Genomic DNA, 18,719 nt, shown 5'->3' with positions numbered 1-18,719 from the left:
CTCCGCCGACGTGCCGGAGCCGTAACGCAGCCGGTGGAAATTGGGGGTCAGTGTGAGTCTGCGCAGTACGCTCAGCCATCAGGAAGTGAGTGCTTCTAATAGGGGTTATGCGCAACATACTTCCGGGTTCTACAAAACGGGTATAACTACTTCCGGTCGTCAGCTACTGAGGTAAACACAGCGTAGGAATGGCGACCTTTTATAGCCGGTGTTTACAGGAGCTACCCATTCTATCCATTCCAGATGTACATCGTATTGCCAAACGGACTTCCAGAGCCCTGAGTACTCCGTTAGATAAAGGATTTAAGTTTTTACGCCTCCTCATTTATTCATGATTATGAAGGTATGTAAGTTAGTATATGTAGCTTTTGCTAATGGCACCCGATGTAGAATTAGCTAACTATCAGTAAGTTAGTTTAGACTTGTATGCTATCATAGTAGTTTAACCTTTTATATTTGCTTGCAGACGATTAAAACAATCAAATGAAGACTGCATTTTATTTTTTTTATACATTTATTTTTTCTGATACTTATGCATTCGTGACATTTTAATTAAAACAGAAATAAGAATTGTATTCTGAAAAAAGCGCAAAATAAGTTACCTCAGAGATCATCTACTGCTGCAGATGTGTACGGTAATGCAAACCGGAAATGTTTATACCTGTTTTCCGGTTCGAACGTTGGGCGTTCCGCATAACCCCTATTGACTTCACTTTTGAATCCAATGGGGTCGCTGTGTCCATTTTTTTTACTGTCTATAGGGGAAACTCATTACAGGTAACTTGAGTTATGTAATCAGATTACTTTTTCAAGTAACTAGTAAAGTAACACATTACTTTTTCAATTTACAACAAAATATCGGAGTTACTTTTTCACATTTATTGATTGACCGGTCTCCTGTCCCCATTTTGAGAGAAATAAAGTGAGGAGGTGTTGTGTGTATGTGTGTGTAAACATGATTTATTTGATTTCTAGACTAAATGTTAACATGCATTTACTCATCTCACTTGCTCAAAAACATTCAGTATTCCTCAAAATGAATAAAAACAGTAAAATGCAATCTCAGAATTTTAAGCAAATCTTTTATAATTAACTATATTAAATTACACAAATATACTTTATGTATTTAATCTCACTTTATTAAACAATGCCTTTGCTGCTGACCTTCAATGATCTAATTCAACCATACTAATAAGCAAAATTTAGATTAGATTTAGAAATAAGAGTGTTGAACTTTCTTCTCCTGTATCCTATTGTTCTGTAATCCAAAATGGCTGAAAGGTTTGTTTGAGTGGCGCCCTCTACTGTACAGGAGTAAACATGCATTTCCCTCAGCCTGAGGATTATTCACTTCACTTTTGGTGTGAAAGGGCCTTTACATTTGCCAAAAATAGAACTTTTTTTGTTGTTATTAAAAAACAAGCAAGCCCAGCCCAGGTGAGAAAAAGTAACGCAAAAGTAATGTAACGCATTACTTTTAAAAGTAACTTTCCCCAATACCGTGAGTTTGAGATAAAATGAGGGTGAGTAACAAACAAACATTAAGAAATCAGACCAGCCATTAGACACAATATATACATTTATTTCACAACTTACAGCTGGATTTTAATGGTCACAATGCACTAGGTAGATAGAATCATGTAGAATCATTTTGAGCATGAAAATGTGTCGCCAACTCATGCGTTAGTGTGTGTCGACGCCCCGCCCACATGAAATGAGTGGGTTGTCCTGAACTCTCCTGACCAACGGCGAACTCAAAGTGTGCACTCAGATCAATGGCCAATGCGGACCGTACCAACCCCACCCCTCCCCCCCGCTTAGGTCCGGGATGGTACAGTCTGCCGCTCATCGGCTGCATGAAAAGAGACTCCGGTTGGAACGGAACGGTCAGTTTAGCTCCGCCTCCACAGTATGACAGACGGTCCTCAAGCCCCGCCTCTGATAACAGGTGCGTGAAAACTATGGGCTGATCGTCGCAGCGCACGAAGTTTCGTTCTCGTCCGCAGAGCGAGAGGAAGGGGAAGTCCTGTTGGTATCGGCCACTCTCGTTCAGTTTCAGGCGATTGAAGAAGAAAACTAAGAAGCGCTGGTCTAATAGAGATGGAGCAGAGAGAAAGAGTTGTAAAATCACATACATTTTCTTCCTCGTAGACTGTTCTGCTAAAAACACGCTAAAATATGCTAATTCATGCTAGCAATCTGTTAAAATATGTTAACCACATGCTAATCATGCTAGCAACATGTTAAAACATGTTAGGAATGTGTTAATTAATGCTAGCAGCAGGCTAGCGACATGCTAATCAAGTGTTAAAATATGTTAGCAACGTGTTAAATCATATCTGCAAAATGTTAATCATGTTAACATGTCACCAACATGAACATGCTAACAGCAAGCTAAATCATGTTAGTAATACGTTAATTAATGCTAACAATGTGTTAAAACATGTTAATCATGTTAACAACATGCTAAAACATGCTAGGACTGTGTTAATTCATGCTAGCAAAAGGTTAACAAAATGCTAATAATGTTAGCAACATGTTAAAACATGTTAGATCATTTTAGCAAAACATGCTAGCAACATGCTAATCATGCTAACAAAATGTTAAAACATGTTAGCAACGTGTTAAATCATATTTGCAAAATGTTAATCAGCAGCAAGCTAAATCATGTTAGCAACATGTTAATTCATGCTAGCAATGTGTTTAAACATGTTAAATCATGCTAGAACATGTTAAAACATGCTAACAAACGAGGTAAATCATGCTAGCAACATGCTAGTAACGTGTTAATTCATGTTAGCAAAACATGCTAGCAACATGCCAATCATGCTAACAAAATGGTAAAACATGTTAACAACGTGTTAAATCATTAGCAACATGTTAACAACAAACATTTATTTTGCAACAAACATGTTGGATGTTAAATCAGGATGCTAAATCATGTTAGCAACATGCTAATCACGTTAAAACATGTTAGCAACATAATAAATCATGCTAACAACCAGGGGCGTTGCTAGACATAAAGCTCTACTGGGGCACAGGTCCCCCATTTTTGTCTGAGATAGCAAAAGTAACTAAGGAGGCCGTGGCTTACCGATAGGTCAATTAAATATAAATTTCATATCCGAAAGAATGATTCATTGTTATCACAAACAATCAAAGACAGTAGTACAGAACACAACATTGTGTGTATTTTCCGTGCTATACAGTGCTGCAGGCAGGCAGTTTGTTTAAAAAACACCATGCTGGGTAGTTGGCTAACTTAGGGGGGTTCGGGGGCATGCTCCCCCGAGAAAATTTGGATTTCTCAGACCTACATATGTGTATTTTAAGGTGTTTGAAAGGCAAAAAATTGGATAACAATAGCTTTAAAAGAATGTTAGTGGGCAGCAGCATAAATTATTTATCAAGCAGATAACAGATTCTTAAACAAAGGATAAATGTTGCAATGAATGGTCCACACTACAAAATGTTAATGTGTATTGTCAACATTCAAAACTATTTTAACTCTTCCAAAAATTTTGTTTTTGCGTAGTAACTCTACACACAAACATAAAATGATTAGCCCACATACACACAGATATGAATTATGTAAAACACTACTATCTTGTGTCTTTTGCTTGTTCAGTGTGCAGTGGAAGTGTATGGGAGTTTGTCACATGTACATGTATGTGCACAAATACACTGTATAGGCTATATTATACAGTATGTTTGATGAATGTTGCAGTTATTGAACTGAACTGAATCAACACTGAAGTGACTATTAACTGAATATTGACACTATTGGCTTGTTGGACAAGCTGCTTTTCAGGCGATTTTTTAATTTGTTACTATTGTGAAGCTGCTGTGAAACAATATATTGTAGCTCATATATGTATATAAATATAAACGGATCTACACACACACTGAATATGCAAAAATGGCAAGTCAGAAACTCCACTCTATTTCTAAAGCACTGTGTGTGTGTGTGTGTCTGTGTGTGTGTGTGTGTGTGTGTGTGTGTGTGTGTGTGTGTGTGTGTGTGTGTGTATGTGTGAGTGTGTGTATGTATGTATGTAAACAGAATGCATATGAACAGAAATTCAAGGGGGTAAAAAATTTTTCTTTCTTTCTCAAAACTAAGTTTCTTACTTCACGCTCACTACTGCGCAGACTCGGAGACTTTGGCGGCTTCACTTTTCTTCAATGGAAGAGAGTACGGCATCGTCCGTCTTCTTTTACAGTCTGATCGGAACAAAATACGGGACTTATTCCGTCATAATGCACGTTGCACTTTCTCTCATTCATTGTAGGCTAATGCGATAGTGCTCTCTTTTTATGTATAAAAGTTTTTTTGCCTACAGTAAAGTGCAATTCCATTTCTTGGTAGAGGTTTTTCATATGGGTTTTTCTGAGGCTTGATGCTTTTGCATCTGATGTCTGATGATGTAAATTGTTTATCAAGTCTTACCTCCCTCAAACTCATCATCTCTCCTTTCTGCTTCCCTGTCCCTGCTGCGTACAAAAAAAAAATTCTGATGTCCATCTACAGAAGCCAATAATGAATAAAAATAAGATTATTTGTATTATTTACAAACTTTTGTTTCGACATGTTTTCATAGCCTACCTTAATAGCGTGCCAACACCTGACCAGACTTCAGTGTGTTCAAATATGTGCGCGCTGCACTGCAGTTGCTTGGAAACAGACGCTCGCGGACATGGATTCAGTTTCTGTTTTCGGTTAAACTGCGTTGCTTTTACAAGCGTTGATTGTTTTATTACTGCGTTGCAAATAGAGAATTTCTATTACCCTATAATATAATTTCTATTAAATACACTGACAAATAAAATAAATTGTTAAACTCAAACTTCAGATTTACTGGGGCACAGCAGATTTATACTGGGGCACGTGCCCCAGTAAAAGGTGTCTAGCGACGCCCCTGCTAACAACGCAATAATTTAATGACACATTCGCATGTTCACGGTTCTCCTATTATTATGTTTTCAGTTTTATTTGGGTTCAATTTTGAATAGGCCTATGGTAACCATACAGTACTGTGGTATTATCATATCACCGTACCATGTTACGCCACAGTAAGAGCAATTTTCAGTACAGAAAAGTAAAAGAGGATTAACTCTATTGTACTGTAAGTCAGTCACTGTGTAAGAGGTTTATATTAATGTAATACAGACCACAAGACATATGCATATCCCATAAGAAGATTTATGCATACAAGTTAATATTAAAAGTAACCTCCATTAAGGGTTCACAAATATAGATTTACATATTGGCTTTACTGTTGATGCACAAATAGAAATACCTTTGAAACAGGTGACAAAGTTCTTCACCTTGGTGTCATCCAGAAAGAGCTTGAAAAGAGAGAAAATAAATCATAATTATGGGACTGACATCAATGTCAGCAGTAATAATAGCCTATAATAATCTCAATATACCTGTCCTTGATGATCGATATAGTAGAAATACTCTCTGATTCTTGCTTCTGGACTCTGTCCTTGTGTGTATGAGGACAACCTCCTCCATTTACTGCTAAACAGCCTGTTGACAGACCTCATATTTGCTTCATTTACAGTGAAACCCCTGCATTGTTTATATTTTGGTGAGTTCCAGCTGTTTCTGGTTCCGGCGGAAACAAACGCCACGCACGTCAGTTCCGCCTTTCTGAGATTGAAAACGCTGTTGTTCTGGTTTAAACGCGTTAGTGTTTGGATTTATGAGCTCTGCTAAACATCATACGATTTTGCTAGATAAGGAGTCACTTTATTATAATAAAAAAAGCATACTGATTGTATTTCAGGTAAACACTAGATGGCGCTGTCTTGTTTTTAATTGAGCAAGGCAAGTTTAATCATCTTATGCACAATGGCATTAAGATTTACATTGGCATACAAAACAAAAAGAGAAAGACGTTACTTAAGTAAACTAAATTATAAATATCAAAGTTAATGTATTAGTGACACGAAGAAAGTCTTTGGACTAAAAGTTTAAAGTATGAGTTAAGTATGTTTTTCTGAACACTGTAAGTAAGTAAAGTTTATTTGTATAGCACCTTTCACAGACAAGGAAGGGTCACAAAGTGCTGCACAGTAATACAAATAAACAATAAAATAAAATAACAACTGTACAAGTACAAACCTAGTACAACTCCACAACTGTACTACCATCAGATTCCATAAAAATTCAATAACAAACAAATCAAATTGTTAGTTAAAAGCTTGTCCAAAAAGATGAGTCTGTAAGTGTTTTTTAAAAGATTCCACAGAACTCATAGTTCCAGAGCTTTGGAGTCACAACACAAAAAGCACGGTCACCTCTTGTCTTAAGGCGCGTTCTGGGAACAGTTAAAAGATCTTGGCCTGAGGACCTCAGAGACCGACATGGAGTATGCATATGTAATAGATCCAGGACGTAAGAGGGTGCTTGACCATGCAAGGCTCTGAAAGTAATGACCAAAATGTTAAAATGTACTCTAAAACCCAACAGGAAGCCAATGAAGGGCCTTCAGCACAGGAGTAATGTGTGGCCTCCTGCGGGTCCTAAAGCCTAGCCGATGCATCTTGTACAACTTGCAGTCGATCTATAGAAGATTTATTCAAACAAGTGTACAGCACATTGCAATAGTCCAATCGTGTAGAAATAAAGGCATGAATAAGCATCTCCATCTCTTTTTTTGAAACCATAGATCTAATCTTAGCAATGTTCCTGAGATGGAAAAAACAGGTGCGAACCACAGACTTAACATGACTGTTAAAACACATCGATCTGTCAAAAATGACAGCCAGATTTCTTATGTCACTGCGGTCAGAGGATGATAGACCCCCGAGGGCCTGCCTAATCTTAGGGCTAATGTTGTCTGGGGCAAAAATCATCACCTCTGTTTTATCCGTGTTAAGTTGCAGAAAGTTCTCAGCCATCCATTTATTAATGGAGACTAAACAGTTCAGCAGAAGGGACAGTTTGTCTAGTCTATCTGGACTAAATGAAATAAATAACTGGATGTCATCTGCATAACAATGATAAGATAGTGTCGGATAGATAGATAGATCTTATCACTGTATTTGTATACCAACGCGAACATGCTAGCATATACATAAATAAATGTATACACTAATAAATGAATACACTTTTTGTGATAGACGGACGGACGGATAGATAGATAGATAGATAGATAGATAGATAGATAGATAGATAGATAGATAGATAGATAGATATGGATGAATAGATTGATGGATGGATGGATATATATATAGATAGATAGATAGACCGACAGTCAGATAGATAGATAGATAGATAGATAGATAGATAGATAGATAGATAGATAGATAGATAGATATGGATGAATAGATTGATGGATGGATGGATGGATATATAGATATATATATAGATAGATAGATAGATAGATAGATAGATAGATAGATAGATAGATAGATAGATAGATAGATAGATAGATAGATAGATATGGATGAATAGATTGATGGGTGGATGGATATATATATAGACAGATAGATAGATAGATAGATAGATAGATAGATAGATAGATAGATAGATAGATAGATAGATAGACCGACAGTCAGATAGATAGATAGATAGATAGATAGATAGATAGATGGATAAACAGACAGACAGATGGATGGACAGACAGATAAACAAAACTTATTGTTTTCTTTCTATTTTGCATGATTCCACACAGTTCGAGATGCGCGCCGGCGTTCTCGAGTTGCCATGGTAACCCGCTCTCTCCAGCCTCCCCGCGCGCGTGCCTGTGCGAGAAGCGCAAAATGACGTCAGGTTGTCGATGGTGACGGAGACGCGGGTGGACAGCGCGTGCTCCAGATACTCGTTCATTCGCGTTCACACACACACACACACACACACTGCGGCGGCGGCGGAGCCTCTCTCATCATGACTGGCGTCCTGTGGATTACTTTCACTGCGTGTTAAAGCGGGAACAAGAGGCACCATGGCTGAGAGGTAAACATGACGCGCGCTCACAGTTACAGTTTCGCGAGCGCAGTGAAATGCGGTGATTTACCGATCGCGATGGAGGTGCCGGGCGCGAGACTGCGTGCCTAACGATGCTCACCCATCGGCGGCATCAATTGCATCACTTAAATACGATGTGTGTTGTTATATGTTACTGTGTGCATGCCTGTAGGTCCAGCCCGGCTCGTGCATGACAGCCTCCACACCCATAAGCGTTTAAGAGCTGCGAGCTGATCCCTGCACCGGTTCATTGTTGATTTTCTGTCATTCCTCCGTAAAGACACGGACACGCATCCCCCCGAGGCGCGCGCACGGTGGGGCGATGCGATGCGATGCGAGGACGCGCAACATCCTATTTTAAGCAAAATGTCATGACAGGGATGCAGACACCTGCGGCACGCGAGCCTCGATGCGTTATCCAGCAGTCTCGTGCTGTTTCATTATTCATGGGTAGTGTTGAGGAAGTCAGCGATCCATGTGGAAATGTGGAGTGTCATTTTTATTGGCAACCTCCTTCTGTTTATCAAACAAAGCATTGGCCATGAAACGGATGCACAGGGACCCTCTGCAGGGACCCTCCTCTTATATATATATATATATATATGTGTATGTATAGGCTATATATATATACACATATATATATGTGTGTTTGTGTGTGTGTGGTGTTTTAAAATGAGGAGGATCAAATGTAAATTTATGTCCCTGTTACACTTAATTTTCCTGGTTAAATAGACATTAAATAAAAAAAAGAGACCAAATACAATTCTATTATGTATTTTTACACTAACTATGTAATGTTCTATTTACTAAAACCAGGTATAAATTTTAATTTCAAGTTAGTGTTTTTATGCGTTTTTATATTTATCCCAAAATAATAACTAAAGGCAGTAACAATCTAAAGCTTTCCTTTTTATAGTCAACTTATTTTCGGCTTGTACACACTGCTCACAGCAATATCTCAAGCTGATTGTGCACTAAAACCCCCACAGTCATCATGTTTTCAGGCCATTTCAAGTGTGATTTTGATGTGACATTAAGCAATGATATTTAAGTGGCTGAGTTGTTTACTTACTTTTTAATTCGTCTTATCATTAACACCATCATTGTCTTTATTCAGGCCTATTCGAGAATGTGCACCAAAACAAGAGGCGGAACAATTTATGGAACAAACCAATCATATCCAATAATAACCGATCATATCCAATCATAGTGTGATGGAGGCATATATATATATATATATATATATATATATATATATATATACAAAAAATTATATTATTACACCAAAATGACATATATTTAAAATTATTCTTTAAAATAGATTGAATGTAACTCGACACCATTGCCTCATTTATGGTTCTATGAATATGCAAATGAGCCCCGCCTCCACTCACTCCCTCAGCTCAGAGATCCACTGGTTGACGATCACACGTTGATCTGATTGGTTACAAGGTCGTTTGTGACGTCAGAAACACCAGCGATTTTTAAAACGTGTTTTTGAGACTGTCTTTGGTTCACTGCAGTTTTAAGGAGAATGTCGACTTATGAATTTACACATGATTTGTCTTAAAGCGTATTAAAAACACCACATAGACACATAAACAACATTAAGAGCTTGTGAAAAGCTTGGGTGAAAATGTTGTTCAAATGCTTCATTGTAGTTGTTTCCCTCATTAAAGCTGGTAAGTATAATCTTGTACCTTTATTTTTTTGTCCAATTGTCAACTACTTTTTTGCATCAAATCTAAAAAGTGGGCGGGCACTAATGCGCTCTATTGGCTCACATGACTTTTGGTGGGCGGGGTTTTGGAGAGAGGGCATTTGATTGGATGTAATTCAGTGGTGGAAGTTAGCAAACTGTTGGAGCTGTAGGGCAGAAACATAGTTTGCACAAATATTATATTCAAGCGTGAATCCTTGGCCAATGCATTGTTTATTGTAGATACTTGGCATGCATAGGCCTACTTGTGTGACAAGCGATAGAGTTTCCATTGTCATTAAACCAAGATATAGCTAGATATAAAATGTCAGCAGTTTAAAGCTGCAGTCTGTAACTTTTTTGGGTTAAAAATTATCCAAAATAATTTTTTAAGCAAGTACATCACCAGCCAGTGTTCAAAACTCTCTGCTTGCCTTAGCTCGATTCAAAACGGCAAGCTTGTAATAATGTTTTTAACTCCAGTGGTACTGGTGGATTTCCGCGGGAAATTCGAACTTGTCTTTGCGTCATTACGTCACATCTGTCCACATAAAGAAGAGTCTCGGCTTGTCGGCTATGAGTGTGAGGATGCTGGAGGTGGAGATTTATAGCCTTTTCTCACAGCACTTGATATAATTACACTTATCAATTTGATGGCGGATCCAGAAAGGTTCAAATGACAGTCAGCAGGTGATTCAGCCGCTGTAAAATGCGAAAGACTTCGTTCGGACTCCGGAGAAAAAAAGAGACTGCAACCGGCTCATGCAAAAACAAGGACAAATATCGGAAGGGCATTAAATGTCACGCAATGCTGATGTTGTTAACATTAACAATTTGAGAACAAAGTATAATTTGCACGGTTTGACGTGATATGATAAGCGATCGTTAGATCTAATCAGCGTGATTTACTGCAATGCTTTTTTCCCCTTAGTTGGTCCGAACAAAAGTGGATGTTACTTGTTCTGATGACATTTTCCGGTGAAAATTCTTATGTTGGTCATAATAAAAGTAGAATCTGTCAAATGCCAGGATCCACACCGACTGACAGCCGCACGTTCTCCTCAAAACATTGGATTCACCCGCTCTGTGCCGTGCCGAGGCACAACCCACGTAAAGTTGATAATTCCGCGAATAACTGCAATTGCAGATTTTGAACAGAGATGGCGACAAAGAGGAAAAACTACGGACTACTTTAACTACTTTAACATTAGTTCCCTTTCGAGAGGTCTCTCGTATTGCATAAGGCTAGCTTACGCTATGGGAAAACTCGAACTAAGAGAATATTGAACTAAATGTGTCAAAAACATACAGTTTATTTCAATTCACAAATAAATGACTCTTTTAAATCAGCTCTTTTCAGTGAATCAGAAACATACTTCTCCACCAGTGTAGAACAATTTATGAACAAGTGACTTGAGTCGCTGTATGAATCAGTCTGACGAATCCTTCACTGAAATCGCTAAAGCAGCATCAAGATATCATTACTTTGAGCGATGGGATATTGTCTTAAAAACAATTTGATGTGTTAATATTTATGTAAAGGTGCAATAGCTACGTTCAAGAAAATGAATCGGAACTGAATCAGATGGAGAGCTTGTGAATCGAAATGTAATTGTACATCAGAGAGAGGCATATGATGCTTCAGATTTGATCTAGGCGTGGAATAGAAACAGGTTGTGTGTGTAAATGGATGAAAGCACAGCTGTGGAGCGCAGATTTGTTTCGTCCTCGTCCTCGTTGAGTCATTCTCCGAGAGCACAGGCCCTAATAATGTTGACCATGTGGTCAGTGTGAATGTCATTGTGTTGAGGCATTCAAAACATGGTGTGCACAGGTGCTGCCCTGACGAACACCTGCTAGACTTCAGGCCTGTATGTTATTTATTAAAGTGCCCCTATTATGCTCTTTCGTATATATTACCTTTCATGCAGTGTGTACTGTAAACCCTAACGCTCAAAAATAATTAATTGGTTTGAGAAGGAGAAACTTAATTAAACTAATTAGTTCAGTCAAATTAACTTTTATGAGTATTTAGCACTTTCTTTTTCTTTCAAGTTCACAGAACTGATATATTTTAAGTAAACTGAACTGTTTCATTGTTTTGAGTTTTATGAAATTATTTCTTTTAATTTAGACGAACTTAAGTTTAACTGACACGGCGGGGATGTCTATTTCCCAGCATGCTTTGCCGATGGCACTCGAAAGGGAGAGTAAATGCTAAAAGTAAGTGTAATATAATGGGTTTTTTTTTTTGTGAATGTTAAGTGGGAGATTTAGTAGTGATTAATGTTTTGTTATGCTAATTTAGAAGAGTTTCTGTTAATGTTGGTTTTGGGATAGTTACCATCATGGTGACGAGTGTGCATGAGCTTGATTTGAGAGCAAGCTTTATGTTGCTGCACTCATACAGCAAGTGTTACTGTATAACATACTATTGTTAACATGTTAGCATACTAGCTTGTTAAAGTTTATACTAATAAAAGTGTTCACATTGAGATTACATGAAAGTTTAAAGTTAAATGCATGAATTAGTGTACTCAAACATTTCAAGTTAAGAATAATTAAAATGTATAAAAATCTGCCAGTTCTGCTCACTCAAACTTTGAATTTCTTAACTTAAAAAATTTGAGGCAACTGATTGCCTTACATTTTTTGAGTTTTGCCATCTTATTCGGGTTTACAGTGCAGATGTTTGTGAATGTTAACGATCTGCAAAGTTTGAAAGGGGTCATATAATGCCATTTTTGTACAAGCTAATATGATTCTTTAGGGTCTAAATTAAAAGTTTGTAATATACTTTAATTAAAAATTCTCATTAGTATTGTAAGAAAACACTAATTTTACCTGGTCAAAAACAGCTGTTTTCAGCACGCTGTTTAAGTGCATGTGTCTTTAAATGATAATGAGCTTTGCTCACCCCGCCCCTCTGTTCTGTGGGCGTTTTGCCACAACAACACACAGTGGAGTGTTGCCTTGACAACAGTTGAGGGTAACGTTATATTTTGAAGAATGGCAGCGGGAGTCTCTGAGGACACTGTGCAACCGTATCAATTTGAACCGGAGTCGGAAAACAGGACGTTTCTGAATGGTTGGTTAACGTAATGTCACTTTGATCTATCTTTGTGTGTACTGGCAGGGTAGAGTAGTGAGATACGAACGCTATGTGTTTACTGATGTATACATTAGTTCATTGACAGATTGATGTTACAGCTAATGTAACATAGACTGCTCCAGCGTATCAACAATGACGCGCGGACTATGATGACAGACAGTTCGCTCACGAGCGAGGGCAGGTCTGTGTTGAAACGCTGCTGTCAATCAACAATCGTAGGAGGGGCGTCGATTTTGTGAACGGCCTGATTTGAGATGGGGGAAAACATAAGGAGATTAAAAAAACAAACACTGGATGGATTTTTATTCATTTTATGATGGTTGTGTACAGGCACTGCCAACACACATTTCAGTACAATCAACTTGTAAAAGTGCATGTACCATTATATGACCCCTTTAAAGATCAAATAAAGTTATTGTCTCCTAAAAGACAGAATCGATTCTGAACTGCTGAAATGAGTCGTCAATAACTTTGAAAACCTACGTGACAATGTAACAAATTTGCATAATGCCAGCCTGTGGTGTTCATTGGCTGCCGGCGAACAGCGTCTCTTTGCCCCGCCCACAAACACTAGTTGTATCTGAGACTGGAAGAGTTTGGTTTGTGTTGTTCATGTCGAGAAGACGCTGCAAATCCACTTCAAAAGGCTGAGACTTGAATTAATACGGTAAAACCAACTCCAACATTACTGTTCGTGTCACTGTGTATCAAACGCCGAGAAAGAGCTGACATTCAGATATGCTAATGAGCGTTTAGTTTCTGACATGCGCTGTAAGCAGTCGACCAATCACAACAGACTGGGCCGACTGACCAATCAGAGCAGAGCAGCTCCCGGAGAGGCGGGGCTTAGAGAGACTGAATATTCAAACTAACCGTTTCAGATTCTCTGCATAGATGAATGAATATTATGATAAAATGTAAGTGTTTTTGACCATGGATGCATGTAAATCTATTATAGGAGACTCCAAAACAACATTAGGAACCTTTATATAGCAGAATAGGGGCAATGAAATTGTATGAATTAGCTTTAATTTTATTATTTTCAGTATTTCAGTGTTTCAGTTGGTTGCCAATGCAACATATTTAAGTTCTTCATCTAATACTTATATTTTATTTTAAACTAATAACAAACCGTCCATTTGATGCATGTTGCACAAAAATTAGAAAGCAGAAAAATGTGAAATTAATATGCAACTTCTAGAGGTAAAGATGCACATGTTTGTCTCAAAATCCCAGTTCTGTGTAAAAGGCACCAGAGCTGTCATGAGGAAGAGGAACTTGCTGACCCACTAACTTCATCACACACGAGGACCGACATGCTACTGTTGGAAAAGCTGTTGTTGTGGTTCTGTCGCCACCGGCGCTCACACACACACACACACTGCGATGTGAATCGATTTGGCCTGTTAAACACGCTTGACCGACCCATTATATGTACAGTGTGTTTGAGCCGCACGGGTCGCTGATCCTGGTTCAGTTGCTAGAGGAATCTTGGTGCGTCTGAGTTACAGTGAATTTCACATTTGCTGCCTAAAGTTTTTCATAGTTCATTATAATTGATGATGTTAAACATATTCTGTGCTTGACTATCTGTCTTTAAATATGTCTGTCTCATATAAAGCGGTAGTTCATGGTAAAAAGATAATAAGCATCATTTTACAGATGACTTATTGAATTGCATTACAGTAATGAGTATTTGGGAGTATTTAAACACTTAACTTGGTTCAGGTATTTGTCAGCTACAGGCTTTATTTTAGTATGCAAAAAATAAAATGCATAATAAAAAGCTCACAGGAAAAAGCAAAACATCAGTTATTAATATTTCATTAAATTTCTCTATTTTTTGCACGTGTCCATAATGTCTTTGTATAACAGCCTGGCTAAAAAATTATGTCCGTGCAATTTGACTTGTTATAATACGTTATTATTACAAATAAAACAATAGATGCAAGCATATCCTTATATATATATATATATATATATATATATATATATATATATATATATATATATATAAAAACATCAATACAATTATGCCCAAGTAGATTTTAAATACTTTTATTTATATTTTTTACATTTTTGTCGTATTTTTATATTCAGAAGCCGGGACAGTTACCCGGAATGACATTTTGGGACTTTTGAGCTCAATATTTCCTTAAAGATTAATTATTGATAATAAATTCTCACATGAGTAATTAAAGAGGGGGAAGTTGAGTCACTTAATGAAGTGCATTTAAAAATGTATACATTTTTAATATTATGAATATGCTTTGGACACCAGAATTGACACGCCATGTCATTGACCCATATATATATATATATAGAAAGCTTTTGATTTATATGAAGTTTTTCATAATTCATTATAATTTAGATGATGTTAAACATGCTCTGTGCTTGACTTTCTGTCTTAAATATCTCTGTCTCATATAAAGCAGTAGTTCACTATAAAAAGAAGATAATAAGCATGATTGTACAGATGACTTCTGATGCTGCCTTTGAGCAGCGGCTGGTTCTCAGCGAGGTCAGATGAAGACACTCCATCACACTAATGATGTTTAAATAGACCGGGCCTTTTCATGCTCATTTGTAATGTATACTTATAGATTAGCATACAAGATGAAAATGAAAACTACAAGACATTATTTAGAGAAGTAGGTGAGGACAAGTGAACTAGACGTTAGTAATACCATCTTTTGGATTATGGATTATATATACTGTATATAACAATATAACATGCCAAATTGCACGGACATAATTTTTTTGCCATTGTTATACAAAGTAATTATGGAGACATTGCAAAAAACATGAGAAAACCAACGAAATATTAAAAACTGATGTTTGCTTTTTCCTGGGAGCTTTTAATTTGATTTTTCTGTGCATTTGATTTTTCGCTTCGTAAAATAGAAACCTGTAGCTGTAGTTTGCCTTTTTGTCAAATAATTTTGCCAGATAAATATCGTAACCAAGTTTAGTGTTTTGGTCTTCCCTCATATTTAAAATATTAAAAACAAATATATATATATATTCCTTATGTTTTGATAGTTCAACCAAACTTGTAGGGTGATTAAAAGCAAATATCCCCTCCATATATATATATATATGGAGGGGATATTTGCTTTATATATATATATATATATATATATATATATATATATATACACTCACCTAAAGGATTATTAGGAACACCTGTTCAATTTCAACCAATCACATGGCAGTTGCTTCAATGCATTTAGGGGTGTGGTCCTGGTCAAGACAATCTCCTGAACTCCAAACTGAATGTCAGAATGGGAAAGAAAGGTGATTTAAGCAATTTTGAGCGTGGCATGGTTGTTGGTGCCAGACGGGCCGGTCTGAGTATTTCACAATCTGCTCAGTTACTGGGATTTTCACGCACAACCATTTCTAGGGTTTACAAAGAATGGTGTGAAAAGGGAAAAACATCCAGTATGCGGCAGTCCTGTGGGCGAAAATGCCTTGTTGATGCTAGAGGTCAGAGGAGAATGGGCCAACTGATTCAAGCTGATAGAAGAGCAACTTTGACTGAAATAACCACTCGTTACAACCGAGGTATGCAGCAAAGCATTTGTGAAGCCACAACACGCACAACCTTGAGGCGGATGGGCTACAACAGCAGAAGACCCCACCGGGTACCACTCATCTCCACTACAAATAGGAAAAAGAGGCTACAATTTGCACGAGCTCACCAAAATTGGACAGTTGAAGACTGGAAAAATGTTGCCTGGTCTGATGAGTCTCGATTTCTGTTGAGACATTCAGATGGTAGAGTCAGAATTTGGCGTAAACCGAATGAGAACATGGATCCATCATGCCTTGTTACCACTGTGCAGGCTGGTGGTGGTGGTGTAATGGTGTGGGGGATGTTTTCTTGGCACACTTTAGGCCCCTTAGTGCCAATTGGGCATCGTTTAAATGCCACGGCCTACCTGAGCATTGTTTCTGACCATGTCCATCCCTTTATGATCACCATGTACCCATCCTCTGATGGCTACTTCCAGCAGGATAATGCACCGTGTCACAAAGCTCGAATCATTTCAAATTGGTTTCTTGAACATGACAATGAGTTCACTGTACTAAAATGGCCCCCACAGTCACCAGATCTCAAACCAATAGAGCATCTTTGGGATGTGGTGGAACGGGAGCTTCGTGCCCTGGATGTGCATCCCACAAATCTCCATCAACTGCAAGATGCTATCCTATCAATATGGGCCAACATTTCTAAAGAATGCTTTCAGCACCTTGTTGAATCAATGCCACGTAGAATTAAGGCAGTTCTGAAGGCGAAAGGGGGTCAAACACAGTATTAGTATGGTGTTCCTAATAATCCTTTAGGTGAGTGTATATATATGTGTATATATATATATATATATATATATACACACACACACACAGTATAGGTAAATGTATATTTCCATGACACTTATACATTTACCTCCCAAATTCTCATTACTGTAATTCAAAAACAGTGAAAATATTATATAAATAGTAATGTATTTTTGTAAAGTTTATGTAATTTTAGTATTTATTTTAATGAATTTAAGTTTTCTTTAGAGTATTACAGAATGTGTTTTTTTTCCCCATTATTATTATTGCATTACAGTAATGAGAATTTGGGTTTGAATGCACTTAATTTACAAATAGAAATAGAAAAAATAATACATTTCTTTTTGTCGTAGTTTTGGGGTGAAATATTAACCCGTCTTCGTGAAATTGACCCATATATGGGTCAAGAGGTGAGATTAGGACTGAACGAATCATTAATCCAGATTAATGCAGGGAATCATGATGTCTGACGCCAGGCTTCAGTTTAGGAAAGGAAAGTCTCAAGATAATAAATGATTTCATGAGTGTCAGTAATTAATGTGCACTTGATCTGATATGGAGGCTGTAGTGACTTCAAATAAAAAATGAGGGGATAACGAGGCGCCTGATTATTATGACTCATGCAAAATATGCAGATTACAGTGAGAAAGATTGCAGATCAGCAGACAGACGCTTCTGCCAGATTTTACGTTTCAGGAAGAGTGTTAAAAATAATGTGTATCGTGGAGAAAAAAGCAGATATCACTTCAAATTAGAGCAAAAATGCAAAATGGGCTTCAAAAACGCTTATTTGATTTGAATTGTTCCAAAAGAGGCTGTTCGTTTGTGCTCTGAAAAAAGTGAAAGTGAAATTTGAAGCTCGTTTCATGCGTTTCCCCTCGAGCGAGAAAAGTTGCAAGCTCTTACATTCAAAGTCTTGTCACACAGATAAGTGTGAGATAGTGGGACTCGCTCGGCTACAGGCACACACACAGTGACAGTGATGGGAGGAGAGCAAAGAGTGCCAGACAGAGAAGGAGACGAGTGGAGAACGGATGAGACAGTGTGTGTGTGTGTGTGTGTGTGTGTGTGTGTGCGGATCACTGAGTCGAGCGGGAGACGCTCAATTCCTCTGTGTTTCGCCTGTGTATCAGACTCAGAGCATCTAAAGCTTGGATACCTGTGTGTGTGTGTGCGTGTGTGTGTGTGTGTCCTCACTGATCTACAGATGTGGAATATGGGGGTCATGGAATTGCAGAGGATGTGGTTGCTAGGATACTGTTGCTGGGATGCCTTTGTCTGGTGGGGCGGATTGCTCTGATGCTGATGTCTATAGAACTAGCCTTAACTGTGAGGTCACACAACCCACACACACACTCCCACACTCTCACACACACTGACACACACACACACACACAAACCCGACCCCTAAACCTACCCATCACACACACACACACACACACACACACACACACACACACACACACACACACACACACACACACACACTAACCCAACCCCTAAACCTACCCAACACACATGCACACACACACACTAACCCGACCCCTAAACCTACCCATCACACACGCACATGCACGCACACACAC

The 18,719-nt window shown here is 37.9% G+C and overlaps 2 protein-coding genes across 2 annotated transcripts in view; one reads left to right on the top strand and one right to left on the bottom strand.

Moving 5' to 3' along the window:
- Window positions 1-1,566: 1,566 nt before the first annotated feature.
- Window positions 1,567-5,625, bottom strand: cUnh8orf82 (chromosome Un C8orf82 homolog). The gene is made up of 3 exons (XM_084431441.1): window positions 5,434-5,625; window positions 5,301-5,349; window positions 1,567-2,091 (listed from the first exon to the last, which is right to left on the bottom strand). Exons 1-3 carry the CDS (start codon window positions 5,551-5,553, stop codon window positions 1,637-1,639), a joined length of 624 nt encoding a protein of 207 aa, XP_084287567.1. The 5' UTR covers window positions 5,554-5,625; the 3' UTR covers window positions 1,567-1,636.
- A 2,216-nt stretch (window positions 5,626-7,841) lies between these two features.
- Window positions 7,842-18,719, top strand: part of arhgap39 (Rho GTPase activating protein 39) — a 74,636-nt gene continuing 63,758 nt past the window's right edge. The window contains exon 1 of the mRNA XM_084431759.1: window positions 7,842-7,969. Coding sequence (XP_084287885.1) covers window positions 7,959-7,969 — 11 coding nt within the window. The 5' untranslated portion in view covers window positions 7,842-7,958. The remainder of the gene's footprint in view (window positions 7,970-18,719) is intronic.

Source organism: Rutilus rutilus (assembly GCF_951802725.1).
Source record: "Rutilus rutilus genome assembly, chromosome: 15".
Taxonomy (NCBI): domain Eukaryota; kingdom Metazoa; phylum Chordata; class Actinopteri; order Cypriniformes; family Leuciscidae; genus Rutilus; species Rutilus rutilus.
The sequence above is the reverse complement of the archived record's forward strand: the minus strand, read 5'-3'. Positions and strand labels throughout refer to the sequence as shown.

Coding starts and splice junctions, on each gene's coding strand:
- cUnh8orf82 (XM_084431441.1), bottom strand. CDS start 5,553: ATGAGGTCTGTCAACAGGCTGTTTAGCAGTAAATGGAGGAGGTTGTCC. Junction 5,350..5,433: donor ATATCGATCATCAAGGACAG/GTATATTGAGAT, acceptor TCTCTTTTCAAG/CTCTTTCTGGATGACACCAA. Junction 2,092..5,300: donor CTTTGTCACCTGTTTCAAAG/GTATTTCTATTT, acceptor CATCTCTATTAG/ACCAGCGCTTCTTAGTTTTC.